Raw genomic sequence first — 22,627 nt, 5'->3', positions numbered from 1 at the left:
GGTGGGCCTAAGACATCAGGCCTGTAGGCTTCTGCGAATTATACACTGCCCGGGCTGGTTGCATCAGATTCCCATTGGCTTTGTTTGGGTTGAGTGTTACTAATGATGAAGAACCCTGAAAAACCTAATAAATCGCGAACACAAATTATTAGTAAGATTGAATCAAGCCCATCAACATGCATGGTATGCACCACCCAAAAAAAAAAAAATAGTGTTATGTAACTAATGTCCAGCAACTAATGCTAACAGATGGAACACTCCACTTAACATCCATCCGAGGGATGATGCACTTTGTGATGCAACACACAGACTGTGAAGCACCATTCCACCAGTCAATAGTCAGGTTGCAAATCAAACTCAGACGATCTAGGGATCAAAAAGGTAAATGCAGGCAAGTGTGCTCCATCTGTGCCATCCTAACCAACAGCTGGCTGTTCATGCATTCATGTCTTTGTTGACCATATCTCTTGATTTTTTTTAAAACCTGAGTATCTCATTGAGACCATCCAAATTTGGAGGCGTTGTGTTTTGGTATAATACATGCATTCAAGGTCATACATGTAACCTTTTGTTTTATATATGTATGTCACATAAAACAGGTCAAGAATAAACAATTTGCAGTATGTTGTCCTGATGAGCCCATAATGAGGGCGAAATCTAGATCGACATCTCTGCCTTTGTTCATTTGTGACCACAGAGCTTTAATCTCAGTCTGCAAAGACTTGAGTACCACACGGATGCCTCTTAGTTTGGAGGTGATGTGTTGGTATAATTTATGCACATGACGTCAGCTTCATGTCATAGGGGCAGTGTGCTTCTTCAGTTAAATTTAATATTCCTGAATGCAAACCTCCTAACTGGTGCTGAGCAGGGCAGAGACAATGTGTTCGCGTGGCAGGCGGCACTTGTTGCTAAAAGGTTGTGCAGCAATTGCACAACCTGTCAGCAACAGGTCAGGTGAGACTCAATCTGTGCCTTGCTTCCTCATCAAGTTAGGGGGTGCAATTTTTATTTTATTATATATATATATATATATATGTTTGTGTGAGTGTGAGTGTGAGTGTTTGTGTGTGTTGTTAGTTGTTATCCCAATATGCGGGTTTCAGAGGTGGAACGCAGCCCTCCCAGATCTCAAAGTATCCACCTTCATGTGTGTTTGTGTGTGTGTGTGTGTAGTGTGTGTATGTAGTGTGTGTGTGTGTGTGTGTGTGTGTGTGTAAGAGGCTTCCTTGTGCCTTGTGCTAATAAAGAGAGGAGTATGTACATACAGAGCTCAGAAAGAAGCAGTGCAGATTATTTTACCATATCAATCGCGGCTTGGGGGAGCCAAATACGCTGCAGTCCATTGACACACTCTGGCTTTCCACCACGTTGTAAATGGTGTTGTTTGGTGTCATCATCCTTGGGGAGACAGCTGCTCAGCAAACAAACAAACAAAAAAATGAAACATCAAAAACATTTAAGAAAACTATCAAAAGAAATTGCATTGCCTAGACACTTTATTAAAACATGTTTTCGGCTTATGCTTAATAATAACAACAATAATAATAATAATAATAATAATAATAATTGCATTGATACAGTGCCATTTGATAATGGATACAAGGTGATGAAGGACAACTAAGATTTGAGTCATAACGTGCACTCAATTATTTTTATTCTATGACTTGATCCTCAACTTGTGACTCAACCATTGAGAATTGACACTCAAAGAGCAAGACTGACACAAATCTACATAAATTGTTTAAATTATCTTTGCGTTCTATTTGAAGGAAAATTCCATACGACAATCAAGAACCAAATGAAAATTAAGACGATTCTCCAGACTTGTCAATTGTTAAGTAATATGACCACCTTTAGAGGCCATTTTTCCCCGCAGAGCGGGGGTTGGCCTTTTTCGGGCACACTTGTCCCCTTTTTGAAGCAATGTTTTATGACCGGATGCCCTTCCTGCCGCCAACCCTGTTAGTCGCCTCTTGCGATGCACAGGGAATTACCAGTGAACTGGTACTCAATTTGCCGACCTCAGAAGGATGCCAGGCAGAGTCAAGCAAATGCATCCACCTTCAAATCTGATGCTTGGCAGACACGAAACATGACTGAGGACTAAAACTTGCCCCTCTATCAGAATAATTGGCTGCCAAAGGTGGCCAGACTGACGAAGACCCCGGTAAGAAGAAAGGTAAGAGAACTGGAGCAAGATTTGGTGAAGTGACAACACACTTGAGTAACAGTCCATTTTATTGAAAGCCAGTTGTACTTATCTGACAATGCAATGTTTGAGATTGTATTGTCTGATATTAAATGTCATGTCTCGTGATGTACAAGCTGAATGAATTCTTCAACTCTCCCTCCATTACTCGTTCTCTCTTTCTCCCATTTCAATTCATCCTTCCTCGCGAATGGTCGACCCGATCATTATGGGAATGAAATAAAGGGTCTTGAGAAAAAATCACATGTTGAAGGAGCCGGGGCTCCCACGTCGATCGGAAGAATGGACGCGACAAAAAGCTAGAATTCATCTGAGTTGCTTTAATGAAATCAAACACTCAGGCACTCTGAAAAACCGTTTATCAGTCAGCAATATATATCTATTCCGCCAGGGGGTTTGCCCAGGCCCGGCGCCAGGGGGCGTGGCCCAGCGTCCTGGCTGCGGCCTGGCAAGTTGAGCGCGGGCCTGGGCGTCCTGGACGAGCCCGGCATGGTGATCGCTCCGCGTCCTTGATAGGTGCAAGGCGATTGTGAAAACTCAGCGGCAGCCGCTACACACGTCCCCCCAGAATCGACTTGCACCGGCAGGGTCAATTTGAGGGGGGTCCTGATGACCCGGCCGAAGCGACCCCTGGCGGGTCGTGGGAGGGGGTCCGGTGAGGTGGTGGGCGGTCGAGTGGGGGGCACCGTGGACGGGGGACGGCCTCGCCGCGGCGGAAGGGCCACCCGTGGTGGGTGGTCGACGTCCACGTGCGCCGGCTTGAGGCGGTCCACAGCAATCCGGTCCGACCTGCCGCCGATGTCGATGACGAACGACTTGTCGTCCCGTCGCAGCACCCGGAAGGGCCCGTCGTACGGCGGCTGGAGTGGCCACCGATGTGCGTCGTGACGCACAAAAACATACTCCGCTGTGCGGAGTGCTGGGGGGACGTAGGACTGGGGGTCACCGTGGTGGGATGTTGGCACGGGGGCAAACCGTCGGGCGGCCTCCTGGAGGTCCGAGCGCTGGTGAGCTGCGGACCAGGGACTGGTAGCGTCGGGCACAAATTCGCCCGGGACGCGTAGCACCTGGCCATAGACAAGCTCGGCGGTGGATGCCTGGAGGTCCTCCTTGGGGGCCGTGCGAAGGCCCAAAAGGACCCACGGCAGCCGGTCGGCCCACCCGACGTCTTGAAGGCCGGCCATGAGCGCGGCCTTCATGGAGCGGTGGAATCGCTCGCACAACCCGTTTGCTTGGGGGTGGTAGGCCGTAGTACGGTGGAGCTTGATCCCCAGGTTGCGGGCGACCGCGCCCCACAGCTCGGAGGTGAACTGTGGACCGCGGTCTGACGAGATGTCCGCCGGTGCGCCGAAGCGGGCGACCCAGGTGGCGATGAAAGCCTGCGCCACGTCGGCGGTGGTGGTGGAGACGAGGGGAACGGCCTCCGGCCACCTGGTGGTCCTGTCCACCATGGTGAGCAGGTGTGTGAACCCCCGTGACGGGGGGAGGGGGCCCACCAGATCCACGTTGACGTGGTCGAAACGTCGTTCGGGCACGGTGAAAGGTGCCAGCGGGGCCTGGGTGTGTCGGTGGACCTTGGCCCGTTGGCAGGCCGTGCAGGCGCTGGTCCAATCGCGGACGTCCCGACGAAGGCCGTGCCAGACGAAACGCGCCGACACCAGCTTCTGGGAAGCTTTCCGGCCCGGGTGGGAAAGGCCGTGGAGGGAGGCGAAGATGCGGCGTTGCCAGGCGACGGGCACGATGGGGCGAGGCTGGCCTTGGGAGACGTCGCAGAGCAGGACAGTGTCCGCGCAGGGGATGTCGGCCAGGCGGAGGCCCGTGTCCGCCGCCCGGAGGGCTTGCACCGTGGTGTCGGTGGTTTGGTCCGCCGCCATAAGCGCAAAATCCACGCCCAGGTGGACCGCGTTCGCGCTGGCCCGGGAAAGACAGTCGGCCACGGCGTTGTTTTTGCCGGCGACGTGCCGGATGTCCGTGGTAAACTCCGACACGGCGGAGAGGTGGCGCTGTTGGCGGGCCGACCATGGCTCCGTGACCTTGGCCATGGCGTAAACCAACGGCTTGTGGTCGACGAACGCCGTGAAAGGTCGGCCCTCCAGGAGGTGGCGGAAATGGCGGACGGCCAGGTGTAGACCGAGGAGCTCCCGGTCAAACGTGCTGTATTTGAGCTCGTTCGGCCGGAGCTGCCGGCTGAAAAAAGCGAGTGGCTGCCAAACCCCGTTCACCCATTGCTCATGTACGGCGCCCACCGCGTAGTCGGAGGCATCCGTGGTGAGGGCGATGGGAGCGTTGAGCACCGGGTGAGCGAGCAGTGTTGCGTCGGCGAGGGCCCGCTTTGAGCCTTGGAAGGCCGCATCCATTGCTGCGGACCAGGCGATGTCGTGCTTGGCCGGCATGCCCCGGAGGGCTTCGTAGAGGGGCCGCATGAGCTGAGCAGCACGGGGCACGAAGCGGTGATAAAAATTCACCATTCCCAGGAATTCCTGCAGGGCCTTTATGGTGCGGGGACGCGGGAACGTGGTGATGGCCTCGACCTTGGTTGGCAGCGGCACGGCCCCGTTCTTGGTGATGTGATGGCCCAAAAAATCAACGGCCGTCGTGCCGAAGTGGCATTTGGCCGGGTTGACGATGAGGCCGTGCTCGCTGAGGCGCTCGAACAGTGTCCGGAGGTGGAGGAGGTGCTCGGCCCGGGACGTGCTGGCGACGAGGATGTCGTCCAGGTAAACGAAAAGGAACGGCAGGTCACGCAGCACGCCGTCCATCAAGCGCTGGAACGCCTGAGCCGCGTTCTTGAGACCAAACGGCATCCGCAAGAATTCGAATAAGCCGAACGGCGTGATGACTGCCGTTTTAGGGACGTCGGCCGCCCTGACAGGTACCTGGTGATATCCCCGTATGAGGTCAATTTTCGAAAAAATGACCCGTCCCGCCAGACGGGCGGAGAAGTCTTGGATATGCGGGATCGGGTACCTGTCGGGGGTGGTAGCGTCATTGAGACGGCGGTAGTCGCCACACGGGCGCCATCCACCCCCCGGCTTTGGCACGATGTGCAGTGGCGAGGCCCACGCGCTATCGGAGCGCCGCACGATGCCGAGGTGCTCCAACGCGTCGAATTCGGCCTTCGCTACGGCGAGCTTGGCTGGGTCGAGGCGGCGGGCCCTGGCGTAGACCGGCGGGCCCGTGGTTGGTATGTGGTGCTCGATCCCATGCCGTACTGCGACGGCCGAAAACGTCGGCCGCGTGAGGGCCGGGAACTCCGTGAGCAGGCGAGCAAACTCGTTCGCCGCCGGGACGGCGCATGCCAGCTCGGTCGGCGCGGAGCTGCTCAATGTGCATACCAGGGAGCTGAAGGTTTCAGCGTTGATTAAACGACGCCGTTGGACGTCCACCAGCAGTCCGTGTGCGCAGAGGAAGTCGGCGCCTAGCAGAGCCACGGGCACGTTGGCGGTTACAAACGTCCAAGCAAAGCGTTGGCCGCCGAAGCAGAGGGTGACGTTGCGCGGGCCGAAGGTGCGGATAGTCGATCCGTTGGCCGCAACTAAGGAGGGGCCGCAAACCGCGGATTGCCTGTCCTGGTCAGAGGCGGGTATGACGCTCAGTTGGGCGCCGGTGTCGCACAGGAAGCGCCGTCCGGACGCTTTATCCGTGATGAACAGTAAGTTGCCCGTGTGGCCGGCGCTCATGGCTGGTAATGAACGCCGGCCCGGCCGTTTCCCGGCCTGCCGAAGGTGCACGGGGGTCGGCATGTCCGGGCCTTCTGTCCGAACCTGGCATGATAGTAACACCACGCTTGGTCAGGTGGAGGCCTCGGTCGTCGTGCCGGAGGTGGTCGGCTCGGTAGAGCGGCCGCCAATGGCGTCGGCAGTTCGGCCGTCGACCGTGCCGGGTGCTCGGGCGCCCTGGGTGTTGCGTCGGACGGCGGTGGGTCCCATGTCGCCGCTACGATGCGCTGTCCTGCGGCGGAGATCTTGTCGGCTTCTCTGGCAAGGGCCCGGGGATCTGTGATCGTCGTGCTTGCCAGGGCGAGGCGTACCGGGTTAGGCAGCTGACGGAAGAACAGCTCCCGGAACAGGAATGCCGGAGAGTGCTCGCCGAGCAGTGAAAGCATGTAGTCCATGCGCTCGGAAGGGCGCGTGTCGCCGAGCTCAGGCAGATCGAGCAGGCGCCGTGCGCGTTCCGCCGATGGGAGGGCGAAAGCATCGAGGAGCAGCTTCTTAATCGCGCCGTATTTGTCAGCGGCTGGCGGGCTTTCGAGGAGGCTCAGGGCGCGGGCCGCGGTAACCGACCCGAGCGCAGCTACCACATGGTGGAAGCGGGTGTCGTCGGCCGTGATGCCTCGCAGGGCGAACAGGGACTCCGCCTGTGCGAACCAAACCGCCGCGTGAGCCTCCCAGAAGGTAGGCAGTTTAAGGGCGACTGCCGTGTCCATGTCGATAGGTCACCAATGAAGGAGCCGGGGCTCCCACGTCGATCGGAAGAATGGACGCGACAAAAAGCTAGAATTCATCTGAGTTGCTTTAATGAAATCAAACACTCAGGCACTCTGAAAAACCGTTTATCAGTCAGCAATATATATCTATTCCGCCAGGGGGTTTGCCCAGGCCCGGCGCCAGGGGGCGTGGCCCAGCGTCCTGGCTGCGGCCTGGCAAGTTGAGCACGGGCCTGGGCGTCCTGGACGAGCCCGGCATGGTGATCGCTCCGCGTCCTTGATAGGTGCAAGGCGATTGTGAAAACTCAGCGGCAGCCGCTACAATGTATCTGTTGCTGGTCTTATCTCTTCTTTCTACTTTTTTCTTTTAATCGAATTTTAAAATCCAAAGAACAAATCTATACAGCATTGGAACCAGTATACCATGTCCCATGTAAAAAGGAACACATTCTTATTATTATTTTCCAGCTATAATTATTATATACACACATTATTATGTTGTCGGTTTTAAGGAACGGTTCTGGCTCATGTCTGTCTGGAACAGGCCAACTGCCTGGAGTTTGTCATTTGTTCAGGTGCTGGCAATAACTCGCCTACTCTCTTACCATGGAATATTTAACATTCACCAATGACCAGCACTAGCAGAAAACTTAATGTCCATCTGATGTGTTGGTGTATCGGCATCACCATGGATGGACTTTGATAGGGCCAAAACCAAAATATAGCAGGATATCTCAAAAAGTTATGGACGGATTTGGATGAAACTTGGAGAGGTTGGGAGTGTGAAAAGGACTAATCTTTTCGATTTTGGTGAATATCTAAATATGGATACGGATACGAGAATTATTTAATTTTTAAGTCATTCTTCACCATTGAGAATTTTGGACAAATCGTTTTGGACCCAGATGGAATTAAAGGAAGATGGAAGACATATATGGAAATGCTGTTGAATACAGAGAATGAATGGGGCGGCAACATAGAGAGTAACCCAGTTTTAGGACCAGCAGAGAAGATAACTGAGAAGGAAGTTGAGGAAGCGATAAAAGCAATGAAGAGTAAAAAAGCAGGAGGGCCGACGGGAGTTGTGGGAGATATGTGGAAGGCAGCAGGAAGTTGGGGTGTGAAGAAAATGACAGAGATCTGTAATCTGGTGGTGAAAGAAGGCCGCATTCCAGTGGATTGGGAACTGAGTACCCTCGTCCCTCTATACAAGGAGAAAGGTGACCCTCTGGACTGTGACTTGTATCGAGAAATAAAGTTATTGGAGCATGGAATGAAGGTATTGGAAAGGGTGTTGGAGAAAAGGATCAGGATGAAAGTGAAGATCGACGAAATGCAGTTTGGATTTAGGCCAGAAGGGGAACGACAGACGTGCTTTTTATTGTAAGGCAGTTGCAGGAGAAGTACATGGAGAAGAGGAAGAAGTTGTTTCTTGGGTTTGTTGATCTGGAGAAAGCATTCAATAGGGTTCCACGTGAAGTAATGACATGGGCATTGATGACGTTAGGAGTGGAGGAATGGTTGATCAGAGTAGTGATGGCAAAGTACGAGAGAGCGTGCACAGCTGTAAGGATGAAGGACGGGAACAGTGGTGAGATTGAGGTGAAGGTGGGAGTGCATCAGGGGTCGGTACTAAGTCCACTACTATTTGTAGCTGTGATGGAGGTGCTGGCTCGGAACGTAAAGGAGGGTTTACCGTGGGAGTTGTATGCAGATGATCTGGTGTTGATTGCAGAAAGTATGGATGGACTAAAGGAGAAGATGAACAAGTGGAAGGAATGTATGGAGACAAAAGGTCTGAAGGTGAATATCGGAAAGACGAAGGTGATGGCAAGTGGTAAAGCATGTGGTGAGGTGGAAAGAGCTGGGAAGTGGCCGTGTGCTGTGTGCATGAAGGGTGTCGGAGTGAACTCCATTCATTGTACAATGTGCGCTGAGTGGGTTCATCAAAAATGTAGTGATCTGAGAGGGACATTAACCAGTGTGGCAGCTACATTCAAGTGTAAGGTGTGCACAGAGGGAGCTGCAGATGGGGGAAATGTTGAGTTGGATCTTGGAGACGGCGTGAAGCTGGAAGGTGTGAAAACATTTTGCTACCTAGGAGACATACTGAATGGAGAAGGTGGATCAGACTCGGCAACAGTTGCTGGAGTGAGATGTGCATGGAAGAAATTTCGGGAACGGAGTGGCATGCTGACAAGGAGGGGAGTGACGTTGAAGCTGAAGGGAAAGGTGTATGCTGCATGTGTGAGAAGTGTTATGATTTATGGGAGCGAGACATGGGTATTGAACGTAGAGCAGCAACGAAGGCTGGTAAGGGTGGAAATGCGAATGGTTCGGTGGATGTGTGAAGTATCGTTGAGAGAGAGGAAGACAAATGATGAATTGTGAAAGATGATGGGAATAGAGCCTGTGATGGATGTTGTGAAGAGAAACAGGTTGAGATGGTTTAGTCATGTGTTGAGGCAGGATGAAAGTGACTGGTTGAGAAGAGTGATGGAAATGAATGTAGAAGGAAGTAGAGGACGGGGAAGACCGAGAAAGACTTCGCTATAGATGGTGGAAGAAGAAATGCGGGCAAGGGGGTTAACAAGGGGAGATGCAGAAAATAGGGCAAAATGGAGAAGATTGTCATGGGGAACGCAAGGCTAACCCCTGCTCTGGCAGGGAAAATGGCCTTAAAATGCTAGTTGTTGTTGTTGTTGTTTCTTCACCATTGAGAGAACGGGTGAATAGCGACACATAACATGATATTTAAAAAAAAGTTAGGGACGAGTTATGAATAAACTTGGTGGACGAGTTGGTCAGGTGACGATAACAAGCCAATTCGATCTTGATTCAAGTCCGAATCCATTTCGAATTTCTCTCTTCAATCCCACTCCTACCCTCCAGGTCTTATCTTCCCCTATCCAAAACCTTGATCTTTTCTACCCCAGTTAATTCACCCCAGATCCACTTTCTTGAAATACAGACTTCTTTCCTGGAAGTCCTAGCAGTGTCCATGTGTTTTATACCTCCTCCCCCCCCCCCCCCTTCCCTTCCCTCCTCCCCCCACAAGCCCTCTCCCTCCTACAGATCTCCCGTTGTCCCTGTTCTCTACCGTTGTACTTGTGTGCTTCCCTCTCTTTCCCCATCTTGTCTCCCACTCCCTTTATTATATGTTTTATGTGTCCGTTTGTTTTTTTTGTGATTAATGTTAGCTCTTACACGAGCCTCGATCTTTTATACAAAAAACAAGACCAAAAGTCTAACAGCGGCGTAGCCGGGCTTGTAAAATATTATAAACCACAAACACATATGATTAGCTTTTTAAACAATCGTTAATGTTGTTTATAACATTCAACAAAGAAATTTTGAGGAATCCCGACATCCATGATGTAAGTATTACTTACAGAAATGAGCGAAGATCTACTGTAATCTACGTACCCCACAAGGGTTGGAGGTGTGCTCATTTACCAAGCAGCTGGCTAGCGCTTGCCAAGCCAGCCGTTCCTCATGGGTTTTGAATGGTGTGCTTGCTCGAATGCTTAAACCAAATGGCGATCTCTCCACAAGAAACTTGGTAAATGAACACACCTAATGTTCGTGAGACCCGACCATAGATCAACTGTAATCTATATACCCCAAAGAGGAATGACCCTTCCTGCCACTCCCGTAGTAAGCGGGTGTACTTGTAAATTAAAATGTTGGTCGGTGGACTCAGCCGTCATAATGACATCATAGACGTAATGACATAATGGACACAAAACTGATATATTTTAACTTCCAGTACGTTTGCAGTCACTACGAAGGGATTATTGTTACGATTAGATTTACTATAATAGTAACGTTACGTTATCATTATTTCGAAAATGATATTACTATCAAAAAACCGAGGTGAATTCCTTACTTCCTCTGTTATTAATATTAGTGCTGAACACTGCTTATCACTGATTCATGAACCATACACCGCTTCAATCCATTAACTTTCCATTCACGACATTGGGATTAAAGTGTTATGGTTATATTTACTATATTGTTATTATTATTACGAAAACGATACTACTGAAACGACACTACTGCATGAAGAAACCTGGGCTTAATTTGTCCAAAGCGGTCCGAAGACGAGTCATAACGCCTGAGGCCAATATGCACTGTATTGTTGGAAGAGACGTAACGTCGATGCTTTCGATAGTTCATGATCATTTTAACAATCAGTTTGTTTGTGTTTCACACTGAATGAAAAAGGTAAAGGTAGAGCATGGCGATTGTGATATATGACAGATTCGACGATATGTTCGGCCTGAACAGCATATAAATCAAAATGTCGGAGTGTGGAGAGTCAGGCGCCGTACCGCCGTAATGACATCAGACGTAATCACATCACCCTGTCATGTGACCATATCCTCAGCTCTGATTGGTATATGTTTGAGGGGACATACACACATACATAGATATGGACGGACAAACACTGTTCTAGATGGCTTCACCCGATGAGCTACACCGTAAAAAAAAAAAATCCAGATCCGGCCTATCAGTGGGATACAAAATGTAAACTGTTCACCGGGCGGAGTTATGCTCTCTACTGAGTGCCGTTCTAGTTATTATTATTTAATTATCACGATTGAGTGTTTAAATTAGAGAAATTACACGCTATTGACTCACTCTCGTTGAACTTGAGGAAGACGGAGGAGAAGGCCTATTGGACATTTGCCTGTAATAAAATGTAACCGCTTTAAATAAGCCTGGTGGTCGCTTAATGGTTAAGGTGGCTGGTTTAAGATTTTAGGGTCTTCAGTTTGAGCTCCTGTCGTGCCGTTGAAATAACAAGTGGGTTGACTCGACCTAACATCCTTCTGAGGTTAGCAAAATAAGTACTAGCTTATTGGTAACAGGGGCACTGCATCAGTGGCACTGCTGCACTTCCAGAAAAATGATGCAACCAGCAGCTACAGGCTACATATGAAACAAGAAAAAACGCTTTCAATTACGCTCAAGGAGAATCCTGACATTCTGTACATTTGAATACTGAACAACGTGTCATTCCATCATGAAAGAAAGGTTTGTTTTGATTGCAACACATGCAGAGGATATAAAATAGTCTTGGAGGTATGCACAGTGAAACTACCAATTTTAAAATATGCATATATTTGAAGTTTTTAAATAAAACAACTCCAACCCATCATTTTGATGGCCTTTTATGCTATACGCCAGTGAAATAAATTTAGGTAATTGTAAGTAATTTCAGCTTTAGTCTGAGTTTTCATGGCTGAATGGCGTGATAAAACAGAAGGCCCATCCCGATGATTTTCTCTTGAATTACTTGACCAGAGCTGGGTTAACAGGAACCTTATTAAGAATGAGAAGAAAGGGGGGGGGGGGGAGGAGGAGAGAGTTGGGAGATGGAGGTTGAGGCTTTTGGCAGGGGAGGGGGGGGGGGGGGTGTTCAGGACTTCGGGCTTGGGTGGGAAGGGGAGTTGAGGACATTGAAAAAGACAGGAATAGGGGAAGAGAGAGAGTTGGGGTGGAGGGTCAGAAGGGGACAGGGAGTTGGGAGAGGGGTGTTGCGGCTTTGGGGGTGGTGAGGACTTGTGGTGGGAGGGATTCAGGGTTTGGGGTGGAGGGGGTTGAGGGCTTGGAGTTGAGGAATTGGGGTGGTTGGGGATGGGAGAGGGGTTTAGTACTTGACATGGTAGTGGAGGGGTTGAGAGGTTGGGGTGGTGGGGAGGGGTTGAGGACCTGGGGTGGTAGGGGAGAGGTTGAGGACTTGGGGTGGTAGGGGAGGTGAAGGGGATTGAGGACTTGGGGTTGAGGGTGGCTTGAGGACTTGGGATTTGGATGGGGGTTGAGTTGTTGGGGTTAGGAAGGGAGTTTGAGGACTTCGGGTTGGTTGGGGACGCGGGAGGGGGGGAGGGAGGGGAATTGAAGACTTGATATTGGTGGGGGTAATTGAGGATTTGAGGTTGGGGGAGAGAGTTGAGGACTTGAGGTTGAAGGGGGGGTTGAGGACATTGGGTTGTGGGGGGAGTGGGGCGAGGTTGGGAATTCAGGACTCGGGGTTAGGGGAGTGAGGGGGGGGGGGGGGAGGTTGGGAATTCAGGACTCGGGGTTAGGGGAGTGAGGGGGGGAGTTCAGGAATCGGGGTTGGGATTGGGATGGGTGGGGACGGAACATTGGTGCAAGAGGAGGCCTGTGCTCCACCCCAGAAATCATCACCCACACACTAACTTCTTGAAAATCCTGTTATAAATTCAAATGTTGTTCTATTTATCAATTATTTCACCTTGATTTACTATCCAGGTTGTACTTTTTCAAATACAGTGAATGACAGTCCCAAAATTGGAATAATAAAAATGTCCACTCACATAGAACATGAAGGATAATGTTCGCAATGAAGGAGCCACGTATGTTTTTTGCCACACACTGGTACACAGCGCTGCCACCGACCTTCACTTTCTTTAAGAATACTGCTTCGGGAGTCTTCACCTTCCTGGTATTATCATCTGGTGCATCTAGTAAAAAGAGGAGAAAATAAAATATCAGTCTACCTCTACTTTACTATTACTTTATTCTCCATAATTATTTCCATCTTATTATGGGGTCTGCTGAGAAAGTTTTAGGCTCAAGTTTTTTCAAGAACCGGTTGGCCAGGCCTGATGTTGGATTGAAGGTAGCAATAATTTGACAGTTGTTTAGGGCAACGGTGATAACTTGTCTGCTTCTCACAAAAGACACTGTCGGATACACAATATCCACCAACTAATGCTAGCAGATAAGACACATCCATTTGAAGGATGGCAGACATCGTAATGCAACGCCCACCCTATGAACCACCAATCCGACAGTTAATCATTGGGTCGGGAATCAAACCGAGACTTGATAGCTCAAAGATAATGAAAATATAATCATTAGAAAACGATATAAGCAAATATGTAACAATCATATTTCGAGACTATTTAAAGCTATCATGGAGGAGCTTGTCCATCAATACCAGATGTTGGAGACAACTGATAAAATAAGGCAGAATATGGAATTTGAACCTGTAATCTCAGCATTATAAGCTGTGTGCCAAGATGGAAAAGACAAACAGCCCACTGTTATTTTTGTCTCAAAATTGATGAAACAATCTATTTTTTCCTTTTCCTTTGGCTACACGTTTGGATTTATGGACTTTCGTCGATTCTTCTTCAGCTATTAATCAGACATGTGCTTGGTTCCGCATTCATTCTGCATCCAATATGAGTAATTGAATCAGGAAAATTTACCATTCATGTACAAGATACGAGCAAATATTTTGGGAAATTTTGAAAACACTCCACCATTTCTAGCAATTCCGCATGAAAGCAGATTCACACCATTGAGACATATTTCATCATGTGCAATCCTCAGCTCATCATGTGCAATCGGGAAGGTGAGAATAATGTAAAAATGTGTGTACAAAATTATATCTTTCCCAATTATCCACAACTGACAATTTTTTTTTCTTTTTGGCAATTTTTTATTCTTTCTTCTTTTTTTTTTTATTAAACACGATTTAAGGCTTGTAGTGGAACTGCCATACCAATATGGACATACAGACAAACATACATGACACATTGCATGACTTACACGAGACAAACACAGCCACTGAGCTTGTGGAAAGTGCCGTCACTTCCCGGGTTCTCTGGGTACCAGCAACGTCACAACAATGGCACAACTTTCATCACCTCACAGTGGGGCATTCCCTGAAGAGGAATTTCCCCCTCCCCATGGATGTCAACCTATGGGGATTGCCCATGCTCTTATCCTTTTAAATTCTGAATGTCAAGAAAGGAAGCAGCATGTACCATATTTAAAGTCTTTGGGATGACTCGGGCAGGGTTTGAACCAGAAACCTCCCAAACTCGATGCGGACATTCTAACCATTACACCAAGGAGTCTGGCGAGATGTTTCATCTTTATTTCAATATACACACCTCCTCCTACAATCCCCTCCTCCTCCACTCTGCTTTAACTACCTACATAGCACCTCACGACCACTCCACTACTTACATTATGCCTTGCACAGCATTCCCAAAACACCTTCTCTTCCTTCTTCGTCCTGCAAAAGCATCTCCAATCTCCCAACCCTCCTATACCCTGAATTATACCCTCCAACCCTCCTACATCATGCATTGCTTACCCAAATCATACCAATCCTATATCCTGAATGAGCACCCACAAATCTCTTCATTCTCATCCTCATCCTCCTTTACCTCCTCCCCCTCTGCATTCTATGCCATGCATAACCATCCCCAACCTTCCAATCCCCCTTATTATATCCTCTGCTTTGCATCCTCCAACCCTTCCTCTTCTTCATTGCCCTGCATTGCATCCTCAAACCCCACCCTTCCTACATCCTGCATAACCTCCCAAATCAATCCCTCTTCCTTCTAAATATCATGCAAAGCATCCACGAAGCTTCTCCTCCCCATCTTCCCTTCCTCCCTTCTCATTCTACACCCTGCAGTCACATTCCTCCACATCACTCAACCTCTGTTACCCAAGCCCAGACATACAATCAAATAAGATTGTGTAAATGCTTCTATGAATACCAACTCTTTTTTTCCACCTCCATATTCCAACAATATTGCAGATATTACAGCTCCATTCTGCAGCTCACATTAGTGATCCATACCCCTTCTGGGACAAGCTTACAGCCCACTCTAAAACAGGAGGCTCATTGGTACACAACGAAGCAGCATCGTTTCATACGACGTCCCAATTTGATCTATGCCGTGCAAGTCACATCATCAAAGTACAACAGGACGTTACCTTTGAAAGGAATCCCGTTGATCATCCAGGAAATGTCAGGCTTGGGGTGCCCATTTGCTGGACAATAGAGGACAGCTTGTTGATGCGGAGAAACTTGCTTGTCCTGGATGGGTTCACTTAGGAATGGTGCCGCTGTAGGTTAGAGAAGATGGTTGCATGAGCTGAGCCCAATTCATTGTTTTAATCACTCTACCAAGCTGATAAGCTCTTCCAGAATTCCTGATGTGAGGATAATCAAGTCGAATATGCAACATGTTTCTGAGCCATATTACCAGTTTATTACAAAGACACAAGTTTAATGTGTATGTGCGGATACAGTAAGTACAGCTGTAGCTTCTGTGATGTTTTGTGCATTTTTTTTTTTATCGTTGAGGGAATTCCTCTGTAATTCTTCCTCAATTTAAAAAGTGGCATGTAGTTACAGGTAACAGCTAACTGGGCTGTATATTATGCAGCTGAGTCCAGGTGTCTTGCCAGGAAGATTACAAGAACATAACAGACAAATGAATTAATCTGTATGCAGCACGTGGCTGATAGATTCATCAATTCTGGGGGACGCATCTTTGCCACTGATGTATTGCCCCTGCAGGTTAGTGATTGGAAATTGTACCTTGGCCAGGGTGCCACAACTGACTAATTGTGGTCTAAATACGCCGTGGGATCTTTAACATCCATCAGCAATAATTCGAGCAAACCGGACAACCGCTTTAACTTCTATCCAGCGAAGGATAATTTGAGAGTCAACGCTCAGCCTGTAAAACACCAATGGAAGACTAGACATCTTGAAAGTAAGTGTGCTTCCACCTTTGCAACAAATAAAATACCTACAAAAAAATGAGGTAGGTGTACATTGAGGACTCCTCCATGAAAGACAGACGATAAACTTTGAGGAAAAACAAATGTTGGAAAATAACCAAGGGGCAAACATAATTAAAAACTTGCATTCTGATGCAGTCAGGAATGGGTGCTGCACCTCAGAGCACGTAATCCAATGAAGAAGAAGAGAAGGCCAGCTGTCTTGTATCACAAGGATACTTTCAAAAAGAGTAGGCAATTGTATACCAGTATCCAGGTAAAACTCCCTGCTTTAGGTTAGCCATATGATTACCTGCACTACCAACAGTAAGTGGGAGTGCTGCGATGTACTGCGATATGAGGGGAGGGGGCGTTCGAAGAGTTATATGAACTAGGGCATGCCCGTACTATATATATATCTAAAATTATATCCCCCCCCCCCTCTATTTACATGAAATGGTTTGGTCCATTCGCAAAGCCAAAGCGAACGGCTTGCGAGTACGGTGACAATCCCCCCCCTCTATTTACATGAAATGGTTTGGTCCAAAGCGAACGGCTTGCGAGTACGGTGACAATCCCCCCCCCCCCCCCCTCTATTTACATGAAATGGTTTGGTCCAAAGTGAACGGCTTGCGAGTACGGTGACAATCCCCCCCCCTCTATTTACATGAAATGGTTTGGTCCATTCGCAAAGCCAAAGCGAACGGCTTGCGAGTACGGTGACAATCCCCCCCCCCCCCCCCTCTATTTACATGAAATGGTTTGGTCCAAAGCGAACGGCTTGCGAGTACGGTGACAATCCCCCCCCTCTATTTACATGAAATGGTTTGGTCCAAAGCGAACGGCTTGCGGAGTTTGGTAAAGAAATCGCCATAGCGTGCACAAACGCGCAGGAAAGCGAAAGAATCGTAAATTAGTTTAAATTAGTTTTAAAACATAGTTTAACGCCAACATAGCGGCAACATAGTTTGCCAACGTGAAATAAATGAATACGCTCTCAAATGTGCCGTCCGAGGCAGAGTCTGTTCGGCACGTTCGGCACACGTGATAGCTCGCTGCTCTCTGATTGGTTGAATCGTTTTTTGGACATAGCTCGGTAACTACTTCTCCGATTAATATGAAACCTTGAAAAGGCACATCCTCAGGTCCCCAGCAATATACGTGGCAAGGTTAAAGTATATCGGACCCGTGGTTGTCGAGAAACAGCGGTCACAGACACACAGACATACACACAGAGATTACTGGAATTATAGATAGATGAGGGACTCACAATAGTCAAATAATTTTACATCAATTTATAAGAATTTGTAATTAATAAGGAAATATTTTTCCTTGCCAATTACATTACCATGTAGTGAAAAAAACAAAACTATTGCGCGAGTGGCTCCAGGAACTAGTACATCCAAGAACTAGAACATCAGTGGCTCGAATAACTTTTCAAAAACCCCACATAGATTTTAGATACAAAATCAACTGGATTATGGCCCAAAATCAAGATGTGCAAAGTGTATGTGGTAGAACATTTTGACATAGTGAAAGGAAAAAGAAAAGCAAATCCTGTTGAGAGACAGGTTTCTCTGATGATGAGTATGTGGAGCTCACCTTCTACCATGAGATTGAAAATGTGCTTTTGCTTCCCATAGTCGTTGCTGGCAGTGCACTCGTACTGGCCCACGTCCCTCAACTTGACCGGGGAAATTCTCAGGGTCTTGTTGTAGTTTACAAGAAACATGCGCTCACGAGGCAAAGGGTGGCTTTCTTTGTGCCAGGTGATCTTTGGAGTTGGTCTGAGTGGCAATGAACAAGAGAGACAAAAAAGAAATCATGGAAAAATGGGAATCCTGGTTTGTTTGTTGGGCATGGCGGAACAACGATATCAGAAGGAAAGATACGTTTGACATGTTACATTCAATAAGATGTAAAAGTGCATTGTCTTTTCGGCCTGAAAGCAGTTCTGCCATATTAAAGTACCATCCGATGATTAACTGGCAACCCACCATTGCCGTTCCTTTGTTCACCCAGAAAACCGAAATTGTAAAACTTGACTTATAAGCAACAATTTTACAATGCAATCCATATTCAAAGGGTGCTCAAAAAGCTCTAGGAATGAGATATTCGCGATGATGCAATTAACGACGGTTTAACTCGCGTTCCAGTTTTTTAAGCGGCAAAAGCGCTTCAATTTTTGGCTATGTCCTTCCATCCATCCGTCCATCCATTTGACTTCATCAAAAATGAAGAAGAACATTTCTAACCCACTGTAGCGGCTACCGCTGGGTTTTCACAATCGCCTTGCACCTATCAAGGACGCGGAGCGATCACCATGCCGGGCTCGTCCAGGACGCCCGGGCAGGCCCGCGCTCAACTTGCCAGGCCTCGGTCGGGACGCTGGTCCACGCCCCCTCTCGCCTTTCCTGGGCAAACGCTCCGGGATAATAGGTATATATATTGCTGCCCGATAAACGGGCTTTTTGAGAGTGCCTGAGTGTTTGGTTTGATTAAAGCAACTCGGATGAATTCCAGCTTTTTGTCGCGCCCATTCTTCCGATCGACGTGGGAGCCCCAGCTCCTTCACCACTGTGTTTAATTCGAAAGGGTTCCAAAGTGCAATCCGAGAGGCTTCTAAAGGGTAAATCTAGAGGGTTCTTGTGATGGAGACGACATAAAGCCAGTTGTTGGCATGATACACATTACTGTCTGGTTGGGGCGGTCCTGGTGGAGATGGGCGTTATGGCATATGCAACCAGCTGGGAGAGTAGGAGACTGTCATACTCGTGGCTATGATTCTATGAGAGCTAGGTAGGGATTTGCTGCTTAGTAGTAGTTTGCTTCATTACTCCCGCCAGGGAGTAATGCATTCGATCGTGTCCGTGTGTGTGTGTGTGTGTGTGTGTGTTTGTGAACAAGATATCTGGAAAAGTTCTGAACGGATTTGGATGAAAGTTGGTGGGATGATTGCCCTTGGGATAAGGAAGAATTGCTTAGTTTTTGGTGAAGCTCAGGATATTATTCCGGATCCAGGAATTTTTTGAAGGATTGTTTACCATTGGAAGATAGGGCTCATTTTTTAAAACATTATCTTCTATATATTCTATATTTAACATTGTGATATGAAAATAGTTTTCATATTTGTTGTAAATGTAGTTTAAACTCGTGGTTATGTGTTAGAGCAGTGTATTGTTTTGCAGCGTTGTCTTCAATGTTCATTTTTTCTTCTTCTAATAAAGACATATTCTGTCATTTTAAAACCACCAAAGTGTGCATTAGGTTTCCCCGTTTCATAAAATGTATCGGTTGATACGTATAATGCTTTAAAAGTGTTTTTTTTTTAAACCTCAGAAGAGATATCAACATTTACCTCAGCGAATGTCAATCGCGGTGTCAGTATTTGATGAACTTATAAAGACTTAGGTGACTTATAAGTGTGACAAGCATGTGCACGGGATTCTTCCCAGAAGAATGAGTGGTCGCATTAGCTTGTACGACTTAAAATGAGCGAGTTTAGTTTTGACGTTTGGGCCAGTTTTACATGTTGTGTCCCTAAGGAATGAAACGAACGTTTTCCTGGCTTACAATTTTATTTGAAGTTACACATGCCTCAAAATACACTCACTTATACAGAATTGAACGCTGAATCCGAAAATGTAAGTGAAATTGCCTTGTTTTTTTTTTAACATTATCTTCCTATTTATTCTAAATATATATCTGTGCAGTGCCTGTCTTGTGTTGTCTTGTCTTGTGTTGTCACTGAACTACTCCCTCAAACTTTTGTGAAATCGTACTATTCCAACTTGACCCACGGCGGGAGTATGCGCTCTACTGAGTGGCGTTCTCGTTTAAAATGTATTGCGATGTTTTCTTTGTATCATGTAGAGTGTAGACTAATGCTATGATTTATTGTGTTATGTCTAGATGCACCAGGTCGATTGCATTAAAGCCTCCTTTCTTGCGAGAAGTCTCTGGCTCTGATTTTTACAACAGTTCTAAAGGGTAATTCGAGAGGTTTCCAAAGGGTAATTCTATAGGGTTCTATAGGGTCATTCTAACGGGTTCTAAAGGGCAATTCTAAAGGGTAATTCGAAAGGGTAATTATAAAGGGCTCTGGAGGGTCTTAAAGGGAATTTCTAAAGGGTTGTAAACGGTTCGAAAGGGTAATTCTAAAGTGTTCCAAAGGGTACTTATAAGGGGTTCTAAGGCCCAATTCTAATGGGTTTTGTTCATTTCTAGGCTTTACCTATTTCATATTTAAAATGCCTGACTGAACCGCTTCCTTCAGACACAAATGTGATTTTTATACAAACAAGTTGGGTCACCTGATCAAGATCTGGTTATTAGACCTTGGAAAAGCAATTGTTGTTAGCTAAGTGGCAGAAGTCATAAAGAAGCAAAGCCATATAAATGCATTATAAACACTGGAAAGGAGGGAAACACACCAATAGCAGGGTAGTTGGACACAACAGAGGGACACATGGTAAAATAATGGGCGATGGGAGGAAATAGCCAAAAAAAAAAACATCTAAACCCATAAAGGACATTTTACCCCAACAGCAAAAATGATCTCTGGAGTGCAACACGCAGAGATGGGCCAAATGACCTCCTCATTTCCTTGTTTAAGGACTAGAGGATCGTGTGACCTATCGTTAGACTCAATGTAGCCAAGTGGAGAATGTGAGCCCTTTGTGTATTAATTTACATTCTGCATACAGAATATTCATATTTAAATGCAATGAACTTGATTGCAACCCAGCATCGCCATTCCAATGTGCAGGCGCAGTGCAAGCACCATCCCTCGATCCCCGCCAACAGGGGCACCACACACAACGTATGAAACTCGATCGCCCAAAGCACCACGTTTTCATATTAATACATCAATTTGATTAAAAAATGAATGTTTTTCTTGTGATGACCTTCCATGTGCAAAAATAATGTGCATTGGCCCAGTGCTTTGGAAACTATAAGAAACAAACTGACGAGCTCGAAACATAATATATATATATATATATAACTGTAAGAAATAGTAGAAACTCCAAAGTACGAGCAGGGCGTCTCATTTGTATTGAATAAATAATCGTTAGATTAAATAAGACGTGGGCGTTGCTTCAGGACGTCGATCTTTAATTGTCGACAAGCTTTCAACCAACAAAGGTTGTTTCGACCAACAAATAGACTCAGAAGAAGACCTTTGTTGGTCGAAAGCTTGTCGACAATTAAAGATTGACGTCCTGAAGCTACGTCTGCGTCTTATTTAATCTAACGATTATATATATATATATATATAAATATATATATATATATATATATATATATATATATATATATATATATATATATATATATATATATAAAATGGTATCTGTAATCTGGTTCTCCAACCTAATGAGCGGACAACATGACGTCATCGCCATGCATGTCCGCGGCGATGACGTCATGTTGTCCGCTCATTAGGTTGGAGAACCAGATTACAGATACCATTATTAGTAACTCCCAACCGCAACCAGGTCGACTCCATATGATGAGTGGATACCAGAGATAACGTTACCATGTGGCAGGCGGTGCTTATCGCTCCCAGCAAGGTGCAGCAGCAGCTGTATGGGACACCTTGCTGGCGGTTCTCCACTGATGATATGAAGGTCGCATAGTGACTGATGTGTATATATATATATATATATATATATATATATATATATACACACAGACTTGGCATTTAATATGGAATATGTTTTTTTTTCTTCTTGACTTGGGTTTACTTTCTTAACTCAGTATATCAATCTGGTGAGTTTCTTTTACACTTTGGTGATTTATTTGTTAAAAGAACCATGTCACTGATTGTCCATCGCAGCAAGAAGTCAACAACAGGATTATATCACAGGTGGCGTGGCAAAATGTACGGACAGGTGCATTTGACGATTGGCTTCACAGTCGGGTATACAAGGGTTGTTGCGTTCTGTATTAGTGGAAAACAACTGCTCCACATCTCCAAAAGTCATTGCCGCTTCATCTGGAGATGGTCCATCAACTCGACAATGCTGTTTGTCATGGAGTGGTGGCTTTACGAAATTCTGGCATGAAACAGTGTGCTATTGCTCGGCAGTATGGCATCACTCAAGGTCAGGTGTCAAAGATCCTGAAACGAAATGCTCAGAGGGATGTCCCTACTCCAATACCGAGGCCAGGACGTCCCCGCAGAACCACAAGGAGGGATGATCGCTAGCTGCACCGGTTAGTCCACAATGGCCGTACCAAGTCAGCTAATCGGCTTAGGGCTGAGTGGCAGCAACTGACAAATGTGCCTGTATCCAGAAGGCTAGTCAACCAATGACTGGTTCAAGCAGGCTATCGTGCAAGGCGTCCCCTGAGAAAGCCACGCCTGACCAGACAACACCGCCAGCACCGATTGCAGTGGGCCAGAGAGCACCATCAAT

General features: G+C 47.1%; 1 protein-coding gene across 6 annotated transcripts in view; it reads right to left on the bottom strand.

Moving 5' to 3' along the window:
- LOC137437547 (neuronal cell adhesion molecule) overlaps positions 1 to 22,627 on the bottom strand; it is a 321,028-nt gene that overhangs the window by 98,828 nt on the left and 199,573 nt on the right. For all 6 annotated transcript variants that reach the window (XM_068131960.2, XM_068131963.2, XM_068131964.2 and 3 more), the window contains 4 exons: positions 17,808 to 17,992; positions 15,411 to 15,542; positions 12,983 to 13,129; positions 1,303 to 1,414 (listed from right to left, as the gene is read on the bottom strand). In XM_068131960.2, coding sequence (XP_067988061.2) covers positions 1,303 to 1,414; positions 12,983 to 13,129; positions 15,411 to 15,542; positions 17,808 to 17,992 — 576 coding nt within the window. The remainder of the gene's footprint in view (positions 1 to 1,302; positions 1,415 to 12,982; positions 13,130 to 15,410; positions 15,543 to 17,807; positions 17,993 to 22,627) is intronic.

Source organism: Myxine glutinosa, chromosome 12 (assembly GCF_964187855.1).
Source record: "Myxine glutinosa chromosome 12, kmMyxGlut1.1, whole genome shotgun sequence".
Taxonomy (NCBI): domain Eukaryota; kingdom Metazoa; phylum Chordata; class Myxini; order Myxiniformes; family Myxinidae; genus Myxine; species Myxine glutinosa.
Note: the sequence above shows the minus strand (reverse complement) of the source record. Positions and strands in the feature narration are given on the sequence as shown.